At 35.4% G+C, this 25,736-nt stretch overlaps 1 protein-coding gene across 2 annotated transcripts in view; it reads right to left on the bottom strand.

Moving 5' to 3' along the window:
* Positions 1–25,508, bottom strand: part of CDH10 (cadherin 10) — a 61,138-nt gene extending 35,630 nt beyond the window's left edge. For both annotated transcript variants that reach the window (XM_069005889.1, XM_069005890.1), the window contains exons 1-2: positions 25,278–25,508; positions 2,065–2,359 (exon numbers count right to left, since the gene is read on the bottom strand). In XM_069005889.1, the coding sequence (XP_068861990.1) occupies positions 2,065–2,359; positions 25,278–25,508 (526 nt within the window). The remainder of the gene's footprint in view (positions 1–2,064; positions 2,360–25,277) is intronic.
* Between the last annotated feature and the right edge of the window lie 228 nt (positions 25,509–25,736).

Below are 25,736 nucleotides of genomic sequence, written 5' to 3'. Positions count from 1 at the left end.
ATACAGGGGATGGGCGAAGGCCAGTGGGTTACAAAGGATCTGCATAGGGTCTCCTAAAGGATTGTGGGTCTGTCTTTTCTCTCGTGACCAAAGAAGTGGTTGCCTTTCCAGGGAGTCCTGCTGAGCGATTACAAAATCTCTTATCTCAGCAGAGATCCCTCCAGGGCAGGGGCTGGGCATACCCCACAACAAGTGCATCCAAGCTTTTTTTTGTTGCTCTTTGTTTTTCTATACATTTTTCTTATCATCTTACCTCTTTTTTGTTGTTGTTTCAATGCTGAAATTTTGTGGTTTCAAAATTTTATGATCTATATACAGATGTACAAATACACTGGAATCTTGGAATCTGAATACTTTAGAATCATTGAAATAATGCCGTGAATGTTTGAGAACACTTAAAGAGAAAGATGATGTTTATGGAATTGAGACCGATAAAATTAGGAATCTATAGATTATAACTGAATATTATATAATTGCATAATATTTAATGAAAACACTGAGTAACTTTTTTAAATGTTTCCAATCACATTTTAAACAATGCATTCTGTAATTATAGAAAGAACATGAGAAATAAAGTGGAAACTCTAAGCCATACTTTTTCAACCCTACTGTAATCTTGCCATAGGCTTCTCTAGAAAACTGTCAGGATGCACTTTCAAGATGCTCTACCTAAAGCTGTATATGTTTATGGAAATTTAGAACTGATCAGTCCATTAGTAAATTTGTATTACATTTTATTAGATTTTGGAACAGTAAAGGTGGAAGACTTTTCAATTCTTCTCTTTACATGGACTGATTTGATGAGATTTCAGTGCAGGCCTACATAATCATCTGTCATATTTTTTTATCTTTCTTCTTTTTAAATTTATTTTGCTTTATAATAAAAACCACTTGCTGAATTTTGGAACTTTTAAAAATTATTCTACCACAAACTGAAAGCAGATTGAGATATTAAGAATAAAAAACTATTGGTGTTATGCTTCCATATATTGCTGCACAGATTTGCTGAGGCCATTCTCTTTCAATAGTTTTTTTTTTTTCTCTTTTAGCGTTTTCTAAGGCCCAGGAATGTAAGTACTAAATCTCCAATATCTGTGTATATAAAACGTCTCAAAATCTAATCATCTCAACAGGCTAATTTAGTAATCTAAAACACCTGTTTGATCTATTCAGGCAGTGGAAGTAATTAAAATCCTAATAATAGCCAAAAGTTATATTGAATTTATTGTTTGTTTTCTGAATTTTTAGAATTTAACATTATAGTAGCTACAGTTATACAATGAATAAATTAATATTAATTTTTTAAATAAACTTCATATATTTTTAAGTTTTTCAAAATTATTCCTAAAGAATTGTATGCACTATTATCAATAATAGCTCATATTCCAAAATGTTATTGTTTATAAAATTCACCAGCTGGCACGATCCAGGCCACAACTTTGTACTTAAGGTAAGAACTGAAAATACATTGCAAACAGAAAAAGATTTACTCAAACAACTGTTTAATATTCTTGAAGGCTTCATTCATGGATGGAGTTAAAGGGGGGTGTGAAAGTACAAGAGGATTTGTGTATACAGTAAAAAAGTGAAAAAAAGAAAATAAAGAGGGTGTCTACCTTCAGACAATGCATCAACATCACATGAGTCAATATATAATTTTCCTAAACCACAGAGAGAGAGTAGAGACAGCTCTCTGTTCAGTTCTTATTGCCACTGGGAACTTCCAGTGAAAATGAAAGAAAAAAATTTATTGAGCTTTCAGCAGGCTAATTTAGTCATCTTATTCTAACAGTTCTTGAGGAGGAGGATGATTCACCATTACCTACTATCTATTAATATTTATATTCCAAAGAACTGTAAAGCTAATAATTTGGATGTTCCAAGTAGAAATAGATCTCAGATAATAGAAATCTGTTTCTGGATGCAATCTCATTATTTGAACAAACAAGTCAAAATGAAAATTACTTAAGTCATCAGGTAGAATTCTACACGACTGACTTTTGAGAGGACAGGGAAATAATTTGTCAAGTAATGGAGAACAGTGCTTCAGTATAGAGAACTCACCTACTACTGACATTTCAGGAACACTAGCAGTATAAATTTCTTCTGGAAATGTTGGTTCATTGTCATTGATGTCATGGATCTTGATGACAAACTCAGATTCAGGTTCCACTGGTCTTAGAGTTCTTCTGTTGATAGCTTGGGCACGCAGGGTGTAAAAAGCTTTCTCTTCCCTGTCAATTCTCCGAGTTGCATGAATGTCTCCTGTTTTCTCATCAATTATAAAAAGAGTACCAGCCCCATCTCCTGACAAAATGTATTTGAGGGATCCATCTCCCTTATCCTGGTCAGAATGAAGCTGAAATGGAAGAATACAGAATTTTATTTAGAAGCAATGAAAAGGATGGAGGTTTTAAAAAAACGCTATTATATGTTAAATTATTCTGTATGTAAAAAATGTGGTTAATACCCTTAAGAAAGTAATTTTCATTCACCCTGACTGACAGACAGTGTTTCCTAACTTAACTCTAAGCATCTTTTCACTTGACTATTCTGGCAGATTTTGCTTTTGCAGCAACACCTGTTCTCTGCTAAGAAACCTTTGCACCACAGTTCTTAAAGTATATTTTTATGTTAATACTGACCTTTTCTTTCCTTGAAGAGATCCTATTAAAAATTCACAACTGCTGTGCTAGTTGTAAATTCACTAAGCAGATAAAGAACATGGCTAAATACAAGACAATTAAGGAAAACAGAACCACTGGTTTCATGAAATAATAATTTTTTAAAATTTCATTTCGTATTATTTATAGTTCTCCTAGATTGGGGAACATTTCATTTTAAGTCATTATTACTTTCACTCCATCAACTAATGTAAATAGCCTAAAGGAAAAAAAAAACCAAATTTATTAAGCATTCAATACTGATTTAACACCCATTATATAAGTTGTATAAAGCTTGACTCCTCGTATATAACTTGCTGACCTGACTGTCTTTATATAAAAAAATATTAAATTATGTTTTTTTGTTCAGTACAGTAGTGTGGATGATGGCTTATTTTATCTTTTGGATACAGTTAGCATAATTTGTCTCATCAACTTGTTGGAAAGGTCCTTCCAATCTCACTGATTTCATAATTAACTGAAAGAAACTGGCACTCAGATTTATTTTCACCATGAAATATATTCTGTTTGTAAACTTACTTTTGAGTTCAGCAGAAGGATCAAATCAAGCAGAAGCTCTTTTAACAAAAACGAAATGCAAATATAAAAACTTTTTTTAAAGTCACACCCAAGAAATATCAGAATATTCCAAAAAGTTTGACAGAACTAGTGCATTTTTTATTTCTAAATATAGTTATTTAAACACATAATAACAACATCGATTAGATCTGCAGTAAGATTATATTCAGTCATGTGAAGAGCTTTGGTTAGTTTAAGCTTACATTTCAGATCATGAAAAATGTCATACACGCCGCATAGTATAAATATCCCCCTTGCCATGCAGCCAAGAATATATTTCTTTTTCATCTATGATCCCTTTGTATTGTCTCCCATAGCACCCATTTAAAGTATTAGAAGTAAAAATATTCAAGTATTATGGTTTTGAATGTGTCTTTCCTTGTCTTTTGCGCTGAAACCAAACATACAGAGTGGACTGGTAGGATAAGCCGAAGTCAAACCATAAACTTCTATGTTGTGAAAAATTTTCAAACACTGAACATTTCCCACAGACTTGAAATATGTGGAACAGACAGAACTCACCAGGAATCTTGGATCAAACTCTTCATGGTAGAAATTTGAATACTGTTAGGTTCTGAACTTTGATTTTCTACAAAGAAGTATTTAGAGCTATTAAACTTCGCTTACACTACACACACGTATGTTTCCTTTACAAAGTGAGTATTTTCTTACTGCTTCTTTTCATTCTACAATAAATAAAAAAAATAGGAAACTCCACCAAAAATAAAGAGTAGGAAGGTAGATGTTAAGAAAAATCTTTTGCAAATAAATTCTTTCTTTTGCTTCTATTTCTCTTGATTACGTCAAACTGAAGATTTCAAGCCATTTTCAAGCCTCTTTTGAGGAATGAATTTTTAAAGTGAACTTTAATTCCTCAGGCTCCTCCCTTGATGGTCCACAAAAACTGTGACCTTTCACGCCTCCAATTAACCCTTTCACCCTTCTTTTTAAGGGACTCAACAGTATCTTCCAGGCTGTGTCCCATTTTAAAATGTCATTTAGTGTAAGTAGTCTTTAAGTGTTTTCTCCTCCATGTCTTCCTAGAATATAATTTCATCTTCTAAAACATTTTGGTCCTAGGAACTTGCTGCTGGTCCATGACCACTCTATGAAATATTTTCACAGCAAGAGTGATGAAGAGCATGATAAGAGGCTGCTCTTCCTTAGATGTGTGACAGAAATATAAAATAAGGTCCTGTTTGAGAGGGATCTTTAAATGGGCACATTGCAGTTTTCCCAGATGCTTTCCAAAGCCAGGTCTGGTAAATTCTCACAAAAGTTGACAATAGTGTATCGATGCTGCAATATCCGTTCTTTTGACTCAGAAACCAGTTAGCAGTCTGGCAAAATCCATTCTAATAAACTATCTCCAGAATAGCATAACTCCATGCAAACAGCTCCCAGCAAGAGTGTTTGGACAAATTTAACGTACAAATGATGCATGGAAATTGTTTTGGAGAGTGACAGTTAACAAAACCATGCCAGGAATTTGTAAAATAATTTAACAATTCCAATAATCATATTCTGGTGCCTTAAAATGTTGCCTGGCACTACAAGCCTGAACAGAGTAGTGAGGAGAACTAAATCAGAAAACTAAGAAAATCCCTGAACTAAAAACTATGAAGCTTTTGAACAATTACATTTAGATCCAGTTCAGCATGTAAAGATCTTTTGATATACTTATTTTGTCTAATATGTAAGGTACTATCATTTTTGATGATTTTCCACTACCTCTCCTGTAGATATGTGTAAATCTTAGTAAGGTAATTTGGAAATTATTTTTTATGCCCACAAAATCATTAACCTATTTCCTCTGCCAAATTCAAACTTCATACTTGTGCGGGTTTTTTGGTTTGTGTGGATTGTTGGGGATTTTTTGTCTGTTTGTTTGTTTTTTCCCACACATATATTAACCAAAAGTCTGGAAAGGGAGCTGACTAAAAGACTTTGAAACATCCACATAAAGACTTCTAGGGAGATGAGAGTTGCATTTCACAGTAACGTGTTTAAAAGGAATACCAACCTTTATAGCTTAGAACACTTTAAGCTGTAACACTGTTGTTTAAAAAAAATGTTAATAATGCCTTCAGCAATCCAATTTAAATTGTATGCATATACATAAGAGTCCAGAGTTCTTGTAGAAAAACTTCAAATTCAGAATAACATTTCCAAAGGTCTTTTTGGGTGATCAGGAAATACAAGCTATAGATACAATGAGCAAGTCTTCCAGATATAATTCAAGGGGTGAAAATGCACAGTATATATAAACAAGGAAAGAGAATGCCTCTCATTTTGGTTTTTTATCTCTTAAATTCAATCCAGATGTTACTAGAGGAATCAAGGTGACTTGATGCCCAGTGTGCTTCACAGCCCTTTACAGTGAATCATTACCCAGCTCTGAAATGCATGAGCAGTGTGTCAATCAGCGCTGCAGAGCTTTTTCATTTTACTCAAGTACTAAAAAAATGTTCTGTGAAATATTTCTCTGCTACTTTTAGTATAAAGTGTTTCCTATAGTTATTTTGGCTAATGGGCATCTGTGATTCATGTCAGCCAAGCTGAGAAACGGAAAGACATCTGTTTCGTTTAGCAATTTCATTGCACAAAATGATCAGCTGTGAAGATGTGGTTTTGTTTTCATATCTGTCATTGATATTTTGCAAACTCCTATTTCAGTGAATTTCTTGCTGTTCTTCTACAGAAATGCTTCCCTTTTCAACTGCACTGGTATATGTATTTTAGGTACATTTTTTCTCACTTTATAGGAAATCAGAATGTCAGCTGGTATTATTTTATATAGCCCTGTTTCATCATACAGAAATTGCAATTACCATGAAAGATATTTTTGCATATCTTCTATCTAAATTGGTTGAACAAACTTTTTAATCCAGAAGGATTTCATATAAATAGAAAAGGAAGGTCTTGTTAAACAGAAGATAATATTTAATGAGGGCCACAAAATGGAGTGTTATGTGAATACCTAAAAATGAAACTGAATTACCAATCCAAGACAGAGACAAAAACAGGTTTTAAGAGACAGATATACTGTTTCTTCAACTACAGGAAAAAACCCCAGAGTTAATTAACATATTATATTCTTCTTTAGGGTAAGTGCAGCCATAAACAAAATGAGTTTCATGAAAAGATACTCCAATCACATTCAGCTCAACAACTTTTTAGATCTGTAAAAGACCTTTGTAAAAATACTTTCAAAAGACTTTAGTTGAACAACATCATTATTCCACTTTGGAAATTACTTGAAAATTACAACACAGGAAATCCATGTTAATTGGCATCCAGTGATTCAAACTAAACCTGTCCACTCAGGAATTTAGGGTTTCTCCCCACCTTCCTCCATGAATTCCACTAAATTCTGAAATCTCCCAAAATGAATATAAAGTATGTGGACTTTTTTTCTTATAGCATACAAAGTGCTAACCCTATTTTCACCAAAAAGCGACAAGATGCTACTGTGAAAAACAGAGAGAAGATTGGGCTAGTCAGATCTATTTTATCACACAAGCTACTTCTGGAATTCAAAATGATTTATGACAATGCCAGATAAAGACTTTAAGATTTGTCACACCTATTTCTATTTGAATTTCAAATTCAGAAGTCCCTCTATGAGTTTTTAGTGATTGGTATTCAAATAACTAGACACTGGATATGACTGTATTAAGAAACTTCCCTTTAGTTAGAAAACTTACTGTAGGCATTAATACAGTTCAAGTGTTTTTTTAAATCTTAATTTAATAGGCTATAATGTATAGAACATTTTCCAATACAGTTTGAAGTTTTTTCAGCCTTTGCAAAATGACAGACTATTTTAATATTAACCTATTAAATGCATTCTTACTCTCTTACTTTATAGTAGCCATTTTTAATTGTATAATGTAGCAATTTTTTTTCTACTTTCTTCTGCAATGTGTCGATATTTCAATTTTATCCAAGTATCACATTAACAATGAGACCTCAGTACACTCTTAAATTACTCTATCTTTTAGATTTTATTCAAATAAGCCTTGAATGTCTCCTCATTCTGAGGACAAATTTCAGGGCAAATTGTAACCTATTAGCTTTTTTCTAAGTAATTATATTAGCAATGTGAAGCCAAAATACGCCGTGGAAGCATTTGCCATTTCACTCAGTGTTCTAGTGCACATTTAATATTAGCAGCTTGACTGGATACTTAGTTGAATAATAATGATTGTCTCTCTAAACATTGTCACAACAGTTGGCAGATTTGACATGAAGTCAACACAAAATAATTGATATAGAGTTTCCACAATGCATATATTTATTTTAAGCATCATGAACTGAACTGCTAAATGATGCAGTTGTTTAACATTAGCTGCACTTACTGTAAAAGATTTTTAGTAAGTAAAGCTGTAAAAGACCAGCTCATATCCTGTGTGGTATTCCCTCAGTTGGCAGATTTAACTGTCATGGCTTTAAGCCACATTTTACTCACCAAAGAGGTTCACTTATTTAAATTTATCGGAAAGGTAACCTTTTAAGAAACTCTTTTCAGTGATTCTGTAATTTGCACTAAGTTTTATTGAGACATGTCGCACATTAAATTTTCTCACTCAGTTATATTGTCCATTTGCCAGGGCTGTTCTACTGTGTGTTATTTAAGTGAAGATGGGCAGAAAAGAAAAAGACAGATTTCAAAAAATGCTTTGTGAGATTGGGAAAGGTAAGGGGTGAACAAACTTAAATGTAAGCACAACAAATAATGTAAGATGAGGAGTATTCTGAAATTCTTTTGCAAGAAGCGGAAATGAAAACTCCAGTCTGCAATGCATTTTCAGACTGTATTTGCTTAACTTGATTCACTGTCAAAAGGAAAGATAAAAATATTTCCCACCATTTTTATTGATAAAGATCACAGCAGTTCCTTGTTGTTCAAAATTTGTGTTTGTTCTTACCAATGTTTTAAAATGGTAAGAGATAAATTATAATTAGTAATTTTTTTTAGCATTTCTTTCCACATCCCTAGATGTAGTAATATCTATCACATAAATAGAAATATTATTTTCACAGCCCCCTACAATCTTCACTATGGATATAATCTTGAAGGTTCTCAGTTTCCAGAAACTAACCATACAGCAAATAGATTTTTTCATCAGTAGATTTGTATCTTTTTCCTATTACTGTAGCTTATTCTAAAGGGAAAAGTCAGAGCAGGTAGATGGTCTTGTCACTGACAAAATATTCTAAGATTTCAGGGGAGAAAGGCAGGATTTTTTTTAAAGACACATCTTATGAGCAGCAGCAAAAGGTCTTTCATAGATGCACTAAGTCAATATACCAATACCCAAACTCCCTCCACAAGCCAAGATCTTTAGCTGATGTTCAGAGAGTTAGAACAGGAAAATTTCAGCTTCATTAGGTTTTGTGGCAGCTTCCACTCCAGAAGACACAGAAGCACTGAGCTAAGATGAAAGACTAATTGAATGCCATACACCAAAAAGTTATTGCATAAGCCAATATTCATATTTTTTTCCAATTTTAATGTAATAAATATAGCCTGTACATCAGGTAAAGACAGAAAGCAGACAAGTGCCAGTGGACCTGAAGTGCCCTTACTTCCTGGCACCTCCAATAGATGTCCGGGTATGACTAAGCAGAAGGGAATTCTTGTGTTAAAGAGAAAAAAAGAAACCTGACCTATGGCAGTTGTTCAGGTCCCCATTCATTAAAACGCTGGACTGAACAAGGAAACATTATTTGGTTCTCCTGCTGCTGAAATCAACTTGGCACAAGCCTGCATTTCTACTTCTATGAGTAGACTCTGTACACTATCCTGTGGTCTCAGAAGGAAAATACATTTGATAAGATTTTCCTCAGACTCGGTTGGAGGATTTTTAATATACGTATTTTTTATGTGTTATGTTTTTTGGCTGTTTTTGACTAAGATAAAAATCTGTACTAAATATTTTATAAAGGATTAAGTAGTTTCCAGAACAATCTCCCTATTCCACCAAGGAACAGCCTAGGAAGGCAAATATGCTAAAACAGCAATGCTTTTCTTTTACTGAGTTCACAATAGCTTCATGTATTTTCAAAATTAGAGGTTCGTCTCTTTAGTTTAAGGGGTTTTTTTAGGAAAAGTCACCACTTATCCTTATATTCTCTATATTAATCACAACAAAGTGGTTGTAAGAACCAATTGTCAGTTTGGAGTTTTTTTACAAAGAAGAATTATTTTATTAAAATATATATATGTTTTCCTAAAGTAGCCTAGTTATTAACAAAATAACCATTAAAACAGAGTTATTTTTTATATATCCTAATGTACAGTTTTCACTATACATATAAAGCATTGAATTTTTTAAAACAAAAGCAGAACACATTTAAAATATTGATGCTTAATTTCACCTGCTGCTGGAGGCCACTTAAAAATATGTTACACAAGATTGTGTTTGTTTCTGTCTGAAATCATTGTAACATGTAAAATGGTAAGATTTTGAAGGTTTTCTGCCTTTGTGATGCATTTTCTCCTCATGTATACTCTCTATTTATCACACAGAACTGAGTGACAATGTCTGTCAACCCCGGAAGTGGAAAATGTCAACTTCAGCAGAGGCTGTATATCAGAATTAAGGAACAAAAACCATTTTAATAATCTCCAAAACAGTGATATCCATGATAATATAGTAGTAGTATTAAACTCAATCCCAAGGAAGGAAAGAGAGGGAAAGAGAGAGAGTTTACGTATTTTTTCATACCTTTCAGGAGACTTCTGATGAATCTGAATTGTTACTATATAATCATAGCAATTAAAACAATGAGGGATAAAGATGTCCTGCATCAATCCTGACTTCATTTATATCAAGTTGAAATCAGTGAGACTATACATCTGGGAGAGAAATCTTATAACCCTGAACTGGTAGTCAAGGTATTAAATGTGGATTGGTGATAGAAGAGACGGGGAATATCTATAAACTATTAAATGCAACTCATATTTTTATTTTTCTTTCAAGTTTTCCTCTTCTTTTATTAAATTATTAAATCTGTTGTTCTGGGGAATAGTATTCTCAAGAAAAATCCTATCTATATATCAGTTACTAAATAAAGAGTTGTAATTTAAATTATTACATAAAGTTACATTGCAGAATGGTTGTGCCACTGCTCAGTCACCCTCACAGGGCAAAAGTGTTTCCTGATGTTCAGAGGAACCTCTTGCTTTTTGGTTTGCACCCATTGCCTCTGATCCTGTCACTGGGCAACTCAGAAAAGAGGCTGGCTCTGTCCTCTTTGCACTCTCCCCTCAGGTGTTTGTGTGCATTGATAAGATCTCCCTGAGCCTTCTCTCCTCTGGTGTTCAGGGTTGCAGCTCTCTCAGCCTTCCCTCGTATGTGAGGTGCTCCACTGCCTTAATCATTCTTTACTGGACTCTCTCCAGAGTGTTCATCTCTCGTATTGGGATGCCTAGAACTGAACACAGGACTCCAGGCATGGCCTTGCACATGTTGAGCAGGGAGGGAGGACCCCCTCTCTCAACCTGCTGTGCATATGAGGCCATTCCTATCTGTTTTTCGAGAGCCTCATCCACTTTTTTTTCTTCATCAAGTGGCCTATAGCAAGCACCCATAATAAAGTCACCTTTGCCTGTCCTCCTTTTAATCCTAATCCATAAACTCTCCATTGGCTCCTCTCCCATCCCCAGAGTTCCATGTACTCTAGCTGCTCTCTCACATAAAGAGCAACTCCCTCTCTTTGTCTTCCCTTCCCATCCTTCCTAAGGAGTCTGTATCCCACCATTGCAACACTCCGGTCAAGGAAGTCATCTCACCAAATATCCATAATCCCAATGAAACCATGGTACTGCAGCTGTATGCAGATCTTTAACTCACTGTGTTTATTCCCCACACCTCATGCTTTACTATATAGACATTTAAGACTGGAATCCCAGCATACTGAGGTCCTGGAGAGTTTGGGGATTTATCCACAATGGTGCCTTGTAGACATCTTGTGGGCACATCATAGAGAATTACAATCACATGATGAAATTTAATTGAATTCAATCATGCTTCTATTAACACTTTGTAGGTAGCTATAATTACAATTTAAACTTTTCCTACCAAAGCAGCATATTTTATTCCACTATCAGAGTGCAAAATAGCAAAACAACCAGATTTGGATATAAATCCTGGCACAAATGACACAGAGAACTGTATGTTATGTGTGTATACATAAAAGACAACATCATCAGCTCCAGTGAACTCTATTCCTCAAATACTCTTACTGGGGACAAAAAGCCCTTCCTGATCTTCAGTGATACAAATTAAGAACTGTACTCCACAGTAATTATTTTCCCTTGCAATGTTAATTGCTGGTTTAAAAGAAACGTGTTCTGTGGACTACATCACTGATGAAAGATTATTTCTAACTTATGTGAACTGTGGTAATCAGCTGATAGGCCCAGCCAGTATTTCCATAAAGCTTCTGTGACATTTACTGACATTTGTAAGACATCAAAAGCACCCTTTACTTAATCTCCCTTTTCCTAATTGCTAATAAAGTACACTATATTTGTTATGCTGCTGGTGTTTCATTTTCTTTGTGTGGGGTTTTATATTTTGTCTATAGAACAAAAAAAAATTATTTACATTGCCATTTTTTTCCCCCAGAATTAGTTCATTTTCACAGAGCTTTAGCTCTTGCCTTGTGTGTTATTTACTCCTTCTTTCTTCTTTACACAGTAAAAAGAATTCTAAACTATCCCTGGAAAACTTCCTACTTCTCTTTTATGGCATACAGACTTACATGGCACTTGAAATAGTATTCCTTACTCCTTTAATGACTTTGTTTTCTATAGCATGTCATTATCATTTCCTAGGAAATACATCAGTATTACTGAAATCTCTTCCATTATTCTTAAATGATGAGCCTTGATTAATCCTGTGCAGCTCTTTCCAGTGTCACAGCCATCAGCAGTCCTCTAGCTATTCTATTTCTTTTACTTGGCTTTTAGTAGACAACATGCCACTCCTGACAAATAGAAAATGGTCTGTCACATAACCTGACCTAACTAAATAGGTAATTAAGCAGTTTCCATATATTCCAACTGTATTATCTATACAGCAGTCTCATTATCCTTTTTGAATGACCTAAGATACCCTGCTGATTGCTAGAGGTATTTCTAAGTCCTGTATGGCATCTTCAGTAGCAACAGTGTGTAAAAATGTGGCTGTACAGTAGTTCTTACAAGGGATAGGTATTTTAAAAGTACCAGAGGAATGGAGAGTTCTGTTAAAATTTTTAAGTAAAAAAACCCATGTAAATTAACAAAAGGTCTTTTTTTTTTCTGTCTCCTCATATATGTATTTATTTGCTGTATGGCTCTACCCAAGTGGCCTCTCCTGCAGCTCACATGTTCTACTTGCCACATTATTTCACATTTTACAAGTACTTTCACTTAATTAAAACTATTCTTAAATTTTAATAACATGGCTTGGAACACTGCCTTATTCTATCTTTCTTTCCTGTTTCCTTTCTCAAAATGGATTTTCATGACATTTCTTTAAATTCCTACCCATTAAAGCAAAATTTAAAAAATAGAACTCTCTTTTTCTCTCCCAATTAACCTCACCTCTCACAGAGTTGCATTAGTCAATTTTTTCACTACCAAAACTTAAAATATCAATATAATTTTAATAATTTAGTATTAAGATAGATAATTTCTATCCAAGATTGGCTAAGCAGTAATAGTTGCTTATTATTATATTCACTCCAAAATAACATTTCTTAAATATTTCTAATTCCTAAAGATACCATTTATAATGGAATTTACAATCATCAGCATGGAGCCTCAAAAATTTGAATTTATGCATACTTTACAGCAAATGTCATACCTCAAAATGGATACGCAAACATTGCCATTAGAGGATGGGGTTCTTAATATAGAAAGAAGAAATCTGTATTACTACTGTAATCTTCTGTATATCAAGTATAATTTATTCTATTAATCCCTATATTGTAACATATGTACTTCTAAATTACATATAATTACTAAAAAAAAAACCTATTAAAACATTTTAGGAATAAAACCAAGAAAAGAACTTTGGTAACATAAACCAGTTTCTAAACTACATGATAGGAAAGAGTACTTGCTTGAGAATTATTAAGAAAGGACAAACATTCTCAACAAAAGAAAACCCAACCAGGACCTAAAAAACCCTCAGATCACCAAAACATTGGCAGTGAAGGACAGTATGATTACTCCTAACTTTACACCAAGAGTAAGCTTAATATGCTTATGTCTTCCCCCGCAACTGCTTTGAGATGCATACTTAGGCACGTTTAAAGGAAAGGCAGGATTGAAGGAATAAAATTTCAGAGGCAGGGAGAGCACCTACACTACTGCCTAAATAAAAATGTCACCAGAAAAGTTAATGGTATGGGTCTGCATTGTGTGTAAGACAAAAATTCTAAATCCAGGTAGCATAACTGGACTGTAGGCCACAGATCTAGGAAACAGAAGAAAGGCACAGAGTATCTGTGCAAGCCAATATGAAGAAGCAAAGATTTTCTACAACCTTGATAAGGAGAACAGAGGAGATGAACAGAATTGCTGTTGAGCACCAAGGTTTTCTTCAGCTGTTAATGTCCTTGCAAGTATGGAATCTTTTCCCACTCAAATTTTGCATGCCCAGTCATCTGAGTTTACAGTGCAGCAATTGTTGCAACTTCATAGTTTTAAAAACTACAATACCATGAATATCCCAGAACATTATCTTTCTTAGTTCAGCTTATATTTTCCATCAAGCTCTTTGCATAAATCTCTTCAAGCATGCCTTTTTAGAATATCAAGCCTCCTAACTATTCACTAGTAATTTTCTAAGCTCTGAAGTGTATTCAGATGTGTAAGGTACCTTTGTACGTGCCTTTCAGTCAACTGGATGGTCTGTGAATTGAATCTTTGAAATAAAAACAAGACAGCTTCTGTTCTCAGGCTTGAAGAGTATAGGAACTGATCTCGGGTTATACATTTAAAATTGCTACAGATCAAAATATTGTAAAATTAAAGGACAAAGTGGTCTTGTCCTCCTTTAATGCTCTGAAGTAAATAGCTATTGAGAAACTCAGGAAACAAATAATTGTTTGAGAAAGTAACACTGATGAGTTGGACAATGATGTTTATTTACCCCTGCAAGTAAATCCTACTCTGTCTTCAGGGAATTCAGATACTTACTGCCTCAAAAAAGAAGGTATTAGAGGCTTTGGAAGAACTTACTATTATAGTCTTTTGTCATGGTTTAGCATGCTTCAGCTTATTTTTAGTTCTCTTCAAAGACAAAAACACTCTTATAAATATAACAAAAACCTTCCAGCAGGAAGACATTTTAAAAGGGTAAACATCAACTTTTAACTTCTTAGAACTTTCTCCCTCATGGGTATTTTGTTGCAAGTCACCAATTTTTCCACAGTATTAGTCCCAGATCTTCCTTGTTATCTGTGTATACAGGATATTTAAAAGGTCATCTGCATCTGATTTAAAAAAAAAAAAAAAAAATCAAGAGAAGGAAAAAAACCCCAAAACCTAAGGAGAATCAGCCTTTGAATTGCTGCTGAAATTATTGACAATTTACACATTTATAAGTTCAAATAAGGTGTAGGTCAAACATTTGTAAAGCTCTCTTTTCTATTATGTTTTTTAATTCCTTGAGTGAATGAATGTACTGTGATGAAGTGGACTCTACTTTTTCTGAGTTGTGGCTTTGAATATAAATCATTTCAGTTTTATCAGTTCTTTCCTTTTTGGACTATCTTTTTGTGACAAGCAGGTACAATTTTAAAACCAAAAGATAAATTGAACTGAAAGGAACTGGAGAGTTCAGATTAAACCATTTCCCAGTTTCTTATACTCTTTTGAAGCATGATGCTGTTTTAAGTACAATGCATAATCAGATACAAACTAAATGAAAACCACCCAAGAGGGCTGTAGCTGGTCTTCATAAAGACAGCAAAATGTATCCTATTTGTGATTTTACACCTGCTGGAAGTATGTCCGTAATTTAGACTGTCTTCCTTCTAAATATTCCTAACAACTGATAGATGTTTGTGCTTACACAGATGAGAATTCTCTATTTTAGAAATCAGTTTCAAAGTGGCAGACTACTATGAGAAAAATTAAAATCTACCATTTTAAAATAGTTTTCTCAGATACTAAGAAAGCCAGTGGCAGGAAACCTCGCTCAGTGACTAGCAGAACCATATTGACCCCTCAGTCTCATTTACCACTTCTCATCAAATTGATAAATGGCTGGGACTCAAGTATCAAATGTGCAAAAGAAAAATGGAGAAGTCAAATAATATTCTTCCCTCTTGTATTAAACCTAGATAGTTTTCATTAAATTATTTAGGTAAAGCTAGACTGCCAGAACTCAAGAAGCATTTGGACAATGCTCTTAGGCACATGGTGTGATTCTTGGGGTACTTCTGTGCAGGGACAGGAACTGAACTCAATCCTTTTGAGTCCCTTCTAGCTCAGGAGATTCTGTGGTTCTACTATTCATACATTCCCAGTGTTTTCCATTTACCATGCTAGCTCGAAGCACTTAATACCATTAGATGTGTCTCTTCCATTTACTTGACAGAAGAGGAGGAAAAAATATTCAGCTACTTGTCCCTACTCATAATGGCATTAGTTTATGAGTAGACCTGCAAAGTTTTTGCATAAGGGTAAAGTACTTGAAAGGAATTAGATGGATGGATTTGGAAATACATTAAGTGAAACACCCACACTCTTTTGATAGTGGTATTTGTGAAGCACTCATAGCAGATTGAGTATGAACGTAGCATGTAATTCTACAATACTGAGAACTATTGACACATGGACAAGGAAATAATAAAAAACTGTTTTAATATACGTGAGCTAAGCATGTTATCGTATAGAGAGCAGGTGCCTGGGTAGGGGCAGCGGCAGTACTGGGGCCTCTGCTGGGCATTCCCTATGCACAGTGGCTGGGGCTGCCCGGGCCGGGCCCAGGCGGTGCCAGCGGCTGCAGCGGCCCCAGCGCAGGGCACGGCTGAGCCCCTCAGCCACGGGCGGGCGGGCGAGAGCCCCGGGGAAAGCCTGGCCAAGGGAGGGCAAAATAATGCCCCTGAAATATGACAGCAAATAAGAAATACTTTTTAGTGCTTTACCTTAAAATTAAACATACCAATTTTAGTATGCAAAAGCTGTGCTTGAAACAGAAAGCTTTAAAATGCCTCCAAAGGGTCATTTTGGTCAGGAAGAACTATTAAATTAATTTAATTTTCAATTGATTCATAACTTTGTTTAGGAGAACTTAAAATTTCCATGAGTATCTTCCTCTACTTTGCACCTCCCACATTCTGTTTTAGTTTGTTTTCCGTAGAGGGAAAAAAATTAAAACCACCTCATTTTTGTCAAGATCTATTGCAGATTCCAATTAAAGTCCATTAAAATTTTTAAACTTGTTAAGTATAACACTTACGGTCCTATAGAGGCCAAGGAGATATAAGAACAGATTATAAAATGATTATTTGCTTGAAAGCTGAGCAAAATTAATTTTAGACATTATATCCCACTTCTTTGATTGTACCTCCTGCAGTTACCACGATCTTTAAAACTATGCAAAGTATGCCTAAAACTACCCATGGAAGTGAAAAAGGTCTTCTACTAAGGTTAGTGTTTAACTGCAAACTATTGTCTATAAGCACATTTAGGTGTGTCTACCTGAGATACAGATATGTCTACCTAAGCAATTCAGTGTCTCACTGTTCTTCTATGTTTTTTGACTTGCTTCTCTTTTTGGAATTGTAAGGACTTAAAGAGCACAGTTGCCTGTTTTGAACACTGTTAAGGCCATGGAAGGACTTTGCCATGAGATAAGCACAGAAGACAGTGACAGGATGGCGTGAACTCCAGGCCCAGCAGAGGGGAGATCTGGTTAGCTCATCCTGGTTAACACATCTGGACCAAAATCCCCACTGTGGCAAACTGTATAAAGCAACTGCTCGAACATGTATCACTGGTCAAACAAAGACCACCACAAGTTATGGGACAGATGGCATGTGTGACCATCAATGACCACCTAAGCCTACCCAAACATTCTTCCATGAATACCCAAAACTTGGACTGTAAGAGAAGCCCCACAGCAGGAACTTGAGATAAGATAAAGGTGGCACTGTTCTCCAAGTGTTACCTCAGATGTAGGGAGGTTAAAAAAACTGGAAGAGAAGAGGACATCACTGATACTGAACACAAAGAACACAGAATTTATGGACCACAAGGAAAGAAAAAGCAGCAACTCTGCTGAATCTGCTCTGATTGTGTACAAGGTAATTCTGGCAGGGGGAGATCATGACCCACCAACTCAAAAAAATCACTGATTCAAAAGAAAAGGACTGAGCATGTGGACTAATTGGCATTAGAAGAGAGGGAATAATTTAACCAATTGTCTTGGGGTGACCTTATGATGTGTATCCCATATCGCTGCCTATGCCCAGAAATTAATCCTGTGCCTTTCTATGCCTCTAAACTGAGCCTGAGAGGGGGAAGGAAAAAACTGAGCAAAACTTTTTCAAAGCAGTTTGCAGCTTGTTCAAGGTCACACACAGATAGCAATTGGTGTTCTCCAACCCAACCCGCTACGCCAACAGAATAAGAAAACTGCAGCCAATGAACATTAATTCCTTTATTTTGAAAAATGTAGAGATGTTGAAAAGTTTTGAATGAGCTTGGGACCCCACCACCAAGAAGCCCAGGGTAAAGAAGGACCAAGAGGATGTAACTGGATCCATGGGTGGTGACTATAGTCTTCTCTCTTTCTCTCTCCCCCTCCCTGCTTCTTTTTTCTATTTCTTTGTATCTTTCTACCTCACATTATATTGTTAAATAAGATCCACACTGTTGACTTAGGCATATGGTCTCATTTGCACCTTAATTTGACCAGAGATATCTCTCAATAATTGGATCATAACAGGAGCCTTGGAATCTCAGAGCATGGTTTATGCCTTGGAACCACGGTTCACTTTATTCACCAATTAATCACTTGCCATGAGTGTGACACAAGGTCCTCTGGAAATTACCTGTATATGGATATGTGATGTGAGCCTGAAACTGGCACAAACTTCATTGCCTGTGAAGATTTGATGCAGCTGCATCCTGGACCCACAGAACTTCCCTCTTCTCATCATACCACGTGGTAATGAAAACATTCCCATTTGATTAAAACTAGATTAACACTGTTAGCCAGAAAGTCTTTTTCCTATTAACACCCATACCAGCATTGGCATGCTCTGATGTTTTTCCCTTGCGTCCTAGTCATACAGTATAAAAATATAGGACACTCTGCCTTTCAGTTCTGTCAAACCAGATCTTCTCTGCTATGGTAGAAATAAAATGACACCAGTGTTAGTAAGCCTGTTGTTTCACCTTTTTTGTTCTTTTCATTCTAATTTTGGTATCTTTGCCTATATCCTTCCTTCCTTCCTTCCTTCCTTCCTTCCTGCCTTCCTGCCTTCCTGCCTTCCTGCCTTCTTGCCTTCATGACTTCCTTCCTTGACAGCATCTGATGAGGCCCTACAGATTTTGTGAAACATGGCTCTTGAAATGCTAGGTGGTTCTGGTTGCATAAACAGTCCTACTGATTTTACCATTTTAGAGGAAAAGCACACTGCAAGTAATCTGCCTGTTAGATCTTTAAGGACAAATTTGAAGCAGACATTCAACACATCCAGCATTTCTCACTGAGAGAACAAATACTGACACTGGACTCCCCAAGAAAGGCAAAATTGCTTTGGAACATCTACCTTCAGCTCTGTTGGATGTGGCTTGCACACATGAAACAAAATCTAAAAGGATGGTAATCCATTCTAGCACTATTTCACTGTGAAACACTGGAGTTTCATTGTAGGTCTCTGTGCTTCCTCATGCTTTCCAAAATGTTACCAGTCTTAAGAGGCAACTGGGATTGTTCACTTAGGTCTTTCATTTACAGTATGTGGCACATCTGAGCAAAAACATCATAGGATAATTTGGACAGTAGGAATCATCCCCTTAAGCAGTTGGTTTAAATATGTCCTCAGTACACCCTACTCAAGTGACTTAATCCCTCTTTCCTTCTGAGCAGACAACACTTTAAAGAAGCATACACACAGACATCTGTCCAGGGCTGTGAAGCCACAGTCTTTGAACAAGTATATCTGACTTTGAATTCAGGCACACAACAACTGTGGGTCTTTTGGTCATCACTAAAATACTTATGGACACTAAAAAGCTTTTGCATTCTTCAACAGCTGTCAGTTCCGTTCTGTGTCATCCAGCAAAACACAATGTCTTGTAGGGGTACATCCAGAACAGTAGCTAACAAACAATTCATTATTTATGAGAATAAAACCTTAGTATTCAGCCTGGTTAGCTCTTTGTCACCACTACCTTCTGCTGCTGTTTCATGAAGCAAGAAATCAGAGCCTCTGGCATACATTGAGGTTTCCAAAGGAATAGTCCTTTTGCAAACAGAAAATGAATCTAAGCAGTTATAGTCATAAACTTCCTACTAAACTGAATCCCAACAGACTTTGAGAATGAACCTTTCTCAGCACTCACTAAGAATCAATCAGCCTTCAGGGCAATCCTACGGGAAGCTTTTGATGTCTCTGATGTTATGGGAAAGCAATATTTCTCTCTGACATTGTTGACCTGTTCTTAAATATCTAGGAGGCCACACATGTACCCCCAAAAGCAATCTTTCATATGCTTGAAATGAATTGGTCCCTTAAATAACCCTCTTCACAGTCTATGTTTTAAGTCTTGCTGAGAAAGAAATACATTTCTAAATGTTGTTGTGTCTGAAATGTCAATTTCACCACACTGAAGTATCTTCAATAAGGTTTTTGAAGATACGCAGCTGTGAAAAACTTGGGCTTTGCTTCCAGTAGGGTTACACCAAAACCACCTCACTTGGAAACTACTAAAGGACTAGCTGCCCCTTTTCACCTTGACAGATCACTATTCATTTATTCAGTTTGCAGAATATTTTCCCTCCCTTTCCATACATTTTAATTGATCTCTGTCACAAGATTCTGCTCTAGCTGAAAATTCAACCTCTGCAGAACTTCAGTGCCACGGAGCTGATTACCTTCACCTCAAAGGAAAGGCATTTTATATCTCTCAGTCAGATCTTCACACCAAATATTAAGCCTGCACCTTAGCATTTGCAATTCAAAGTCCTACTCTTTAGTCTCTCATAGCAGCAAATGTCTTTACAAAAGAAAGAACTATGGTAGAAACACTCTTCAGAAACCAAAATGCAGAGATTTTTTAAAGGATTTGGTAAATCTTCACCTTAGCACTACAACAGCATCACTTCACTGGGATCTTTTTTTTTTTGTGTGTCACACCTGATGATGAATCCTTTGAAATCAAAACATGATATTTTGTATTACCCTCTCCAAAACCAGTGCTTTTGGTAGTTGCTTCCTCAGAAAGAAAAATACAAGCAACATCTGTGGCTTTGCTGCCTTACACGTTTATGACTGTTACATGGTATATCACCCACAGTGTCACTAGACAGTTACTAAAGCTGTAACTGCTGTTCTTGAAAATGTGTCATGCATGCACAGCTTGCTAAGTGTTTTCCTCAGAATCATGTCTGTGTTGGGATTCTCAAAGTGAAAAGGAACTAAGTGAGGTTGACATGTTCTGCTCTTTACACCATCAAAGATAATGACTACACTTACAAGCATGTGATAGTTAATACTGCCAGGATAATCCTTTCTGGTAACAGTTCCACTATGACACACACAAATTTTACATACATTTATGTGCAAATATAAGATAAATTATCCTTTGAGATACTAAAAAGCACTGCAGTGTTACTAAGAACTTCAGTTTCTCAAAGCACTGAAATATTTGTGTCAGTTGATCCTTCATGCAATAAAACTACTGTAATGGAAATTGCTAGAAAAAGTCAATATCTGTGTCAGAAAGCTAAGTGGGGAAAATATCTGCAAAACTAAACAATTGACAAGATCTGGTGAGATAATAAGGGGAGAAAATGAACATCAATGTGGATAAAGAATTTATCTGTGAATCACGCAGTACTAAGATATTATTGATGCACAGTAGTGCTTCCTTTAGGTGGAAACTACTAGAAAGTGAAGTTTAGACTTAAAAGAATTTTTTTCTCTGGATATACTCAAAGTAAATTGAAGGTTTTCAGAAAGGTTTGAAAATGCGTAATACTTTATACTTGCAGCACTTTATTTGAAAAATAATAAATGGGCCTTGGAACTGTATAGTAATAATAGAAATAAAAATTATGAATCAGCTTTCCATAATATTAATAAAGTGTATTTTCTGATATTTTCTGATATGATATTTTTACTTCTTTTTGAACATTCCTGCATTGTTTATCTGAAACTAGGAGGACCACTTTTACTCAGAGTTTCTTTTAGTATATTTTTACAAAGATACCTCAAAGACAAATAGTACAATATATATGTATAGGTTTGGTTTTCAACATGGCTCTTTTTCATTACTTCCACTTTTACAAGAAATACAGTTGGAATTATTATTTGAGGTTCTGCATATACAAAAATCACTTACATAATTTTGATTTCTGCCCTAAGGATGCTGTGTATTACATGAAGGAAAGGAAGATCATCCACTTTCTTGTGATAATAATAAATACTGATCTAAAGAAACCTGGGAATGTCCATAACCAGTCAATATGTACTCTGCCACCATTTCACAAGGATAGTTGACTTAAATAAGAAATACTTCCGTTGTTATGGGATTATGTATCCCATTCATTCATTCATTGAACCTCATTTCCATCGTATTATTCTAGTTGAACATTCTCAAGATGACCCAAACAGTGAATAAATGAATGCCTAAATTGCATTCTGAATTGTAGACACTTGTTTCGAGAGTATTGTGATATTCAACAGTTCTCAAGTTTCCCTGACAGATATATACATGCAGGTTAAGAAACAAGAAAAATTGTATCAGTCATGAGCTCAGAAACCAAAATATGTAAACCATAAACCCAGATGAACCTTTGAAAGTGCCTGCCTGCTACTGATTCTTCCATTGAAGAAATTACACAAAAATTCTCTCTTAGTCCTTGGCCATGAATTGTTGAGTTCTAACTTTTGCTCCTATTATCTCCCAAATTTCCCAACACCATCTTCAAACGTGTCGCAGAGAAATTAACAGGAATGTGGCATTTTATGTCACCCACCTATCAAAATAATTTTGTCTCTGGATAAAATCAGGTGAAAGGAAACATCCAGAAATATGTTGAGTATAGAACTGAGATGGCTGTTGGAAACGTAAGTGCAAAAACAAGGGAAAGGAGATAGATACTATAACATTTATATAGAAAATTTTAAAACTGTAATTATTTATATACCTAATAATTTGAGAATTTGGATTATCAGAATAAAACATTAATGTAACAATCTATTTTTAATTCCTCTTATAATTATATCTCTTTCCATTATCTTCCTTTGTGTAAAACTCTCCCTGAACAAATAGCATGCTATGATACTCTTCATTTTATATGTGTATTTTATTTTTTCATTTTATATGTGTTTTCCCAAACTTGTCAGAAAATTGCTACAGGGCAACTTTGTATACTCAGTTTAATTTTAAATTTTCTTTCTCAAATTAACAACTCTTTTAGTCTAGGCAGAGCAAAATAGATGAAAGGGTTGCCTTAAATGCTCATCAAGTTTCTTCTCAGTTCTGTACCCTTAATCTGTCATGTTACTTATCTTTACTTATCACTTCACATTTGCAAACACTTATTTTCTCTCAGCCAAAATAGTTTGATGTTTATCAACAGCTCTTTTTCTAATGCAGGTGAGTTAGTCTAAAAAGTGTTAACCCATTCCCCTCTGAAGAGTATTCCTTAACTTATGACTGGAAGAAAATTAAGTAACACCACTCCCACTTTGTGATTTTAAATCATAAGTATTCAAAAATAATACAATAGGAAAAAAAATAATCAGCATGCTTCTGAAGGTCCTTAAATAATATGAAGTTCAGAGTGCCCTGGAAAGCTGTTTATTTCCTAGGACATCTGAAAGCAATATATTTTCACTACAATAGTATAGTGTTTTGATACAGTGACCCTTTTTATTTTGTGGGTAAGGTCAACTTTTGTAAGCTATCAATCTGATCCAGACTGAGGAACTGGCCTACTTGCTTCAGAACACTTGGGAGTCCTGACTTTACACTTGAGAACTGTATGAAATAAATATAGGGGCTATTTACAAGACTCTCAACATGCTTTGGAAATGGTTGCATTATTTAAATGCTAGTGCTAATATTACAGACTCAAAGCAACAAATAAAAAATGGAAACTTACTCATTTATAAGCCTGCACTCTTGAATTTTTGCGTAGTGTTTAAATTTCCTAAGTTTTAATAAGCATTTCCTTTCACAAATCCTCCAGTGTCCTTAATTCTTCTGCAAAATGTTTTATGATATAATAATCACATACAGAAGTACATACTGGGGCCCAACTTGCTAGGTAGTGGTTTTGCAAAGTGACCTTGGTGTCATTTTGAGCAGCAAGCTGACCAGAAGCCAGAAATGTGCCCTTGCAGCAAAGGTCATCAGGGCTCCATTTGGAAAAGCATCACCTGAAGATCAAGAGAGATGATCCTTCCTCTCTCCTCTGCCTTGGTGAGACATGTCTGTACTTTGGTGTCAAGGTCTGGGCTTCCCACATGACGAGAAGTAAAGAACTACTGGAGGGAGTCCAGCAAATAGCCACTAAGTTGAATAGGGAATTAGGGCATTTTTCATATGAGGAGATGCTGAGAAAGCTGAGATTTTTCAGCCTGGAGAAGGCTCAGCACAGACCTTATAAATGTATATAAATACTTGTTGGGAAGAAGTGAGGGAAACAGGCCCAGTTTATTTTCAGTGGTGCTCAGCAACATGACAAGAGACAACAGGCACAATGTGATATACAAAAAATTCCCTTTAAGTATAGGAACAAACCTTTTATTGGGTGGGTGGTCAAACACTTGAATAGTTTGCCCAGCAAGATTATGGAGCCTCTACCTTTGGAGCTACTTAAAATCTGACAGGACATAGTCCTGAGGACGCTCAAGCTTATCCTGCTTTGATCATGGGAGCTGGACTAGGTGATCTCCAAACATGCCTTCCAACCAGCTGCTCTGTGATTCCATGATTTTCAAAAAGTCAGAATTTCACTGTAGTATTTTTCAAGTTCAAAATCACATAAATACTGAAAATCTGCTTTATAGAAAATTGAATTTCTGTGTTTAGAACCAATAATTGATCCTAAGTTGCACCATTACTGCTGACACTACCTTTCATTTTCAAGAAAATTACCAGTTTGAATTAATATCTTGTACCTGCTTGAATATTATTATGGTGGTATACATTATATATTTTTCAATAAATCACATGGGAAAACCTAAACACCAACAGAAAATAATTTAAAGGACACTTCCAGTGTCCTTTATGTACACCTCTAGTAAGCTATGCAGTCACATGTGCCATTCTGCTGTCTTCTATTGCAGTTCACTTCCTAACCATGTGATTGTATCATATGTTTGCTAATGAACTTTATTCCCTGAAGTTAAATGATTTTCAGGGATAGGTAAAGAGGAAGAATATTTTTCTTCAAAATAGGTTGCATTCCTCAAACATGAGCATAGAAAGAGATGCAATATCTTGTATGAAACATGAAATATTCAGAGTTGGAAAATTATTTTATAATGATTTATAAAATATTACACTTTGATAACAAAGACATACTGAGTGGGCTGCTGGCCGGTATGATGTGCTGAAACAAACTAATCTGTCAAAATTAATTTCATTTGTTTCCTTCAACTATTTATCAATAATTCTAACTAGCAACATTAAGTTAGTGATTCTAGTAGGAGAAACAGTATATATGTTGCTTGGAAATCTGCTCCTTACACATTAGAATAAAACATAGAAGGTAAGCTTCTGTGGAAAGATAAGAACACTTGAAAATTATACAGAAAACCTTATGAGAAACCCACCTTGCCAACATACTGATAATCGGATCCTGTGTATTCCTCTAAAAGAAAAAACTGATTCCACATCCAGCCTCGCTTCTGGCGGTGAATTGCTTTCCCATCATTCCCTGAAGCACGTCCTCCAAAGGTTTTGGGTTTGAGATCAGGAGTCCTTCTGAACAGCATTTCTGTATGGCAGGGATGTGGCAGCCACATCCAGAGCAGCAGAAGTAATAGGACTTGCTGTATTGTCATAGTTCTCCACTGCTGATGCTCTTCAAGCCAGTCGGCAATGGAGCGTAAGGTTTTGTTTTCCTTGGCTCTTATTTTTTATGTCTCTAGTTTCTGTTGCAGCCAAGCAATTTCCAGCAGCTCATGTCCGAACTGTATACAGTAAACAAATCCTGAAAGTAAATAGAGAAGAGACGATGTAAGTTGAAATGCATTCAAACACTAGTCTCCAACATCACTGCTACTGTACCC

The sequence above is a fragment of the Aphelocoma coerulescens genome, chromosome 2 (genome assembly GCF_041296385.1).
Source record: "Aphelocoma coerulescens isolate FSJ_1873_10779 chromosome 2, UR_Acoe_1.0, whole genome shotgun sequence".
Taxonomy (NCBI): domain Eukaryota; kingdom Metazoa; phylum Chordata; class Aves; order Passeriformes; family Corvidae; genus Aphelocoma; species Aphelocoma coerulescens.
The sequence above is the reverse complement of the archived record's forward strand: the minus strand, read 5'-3'. Positions and strand labels throughout refer to the sequence as shown.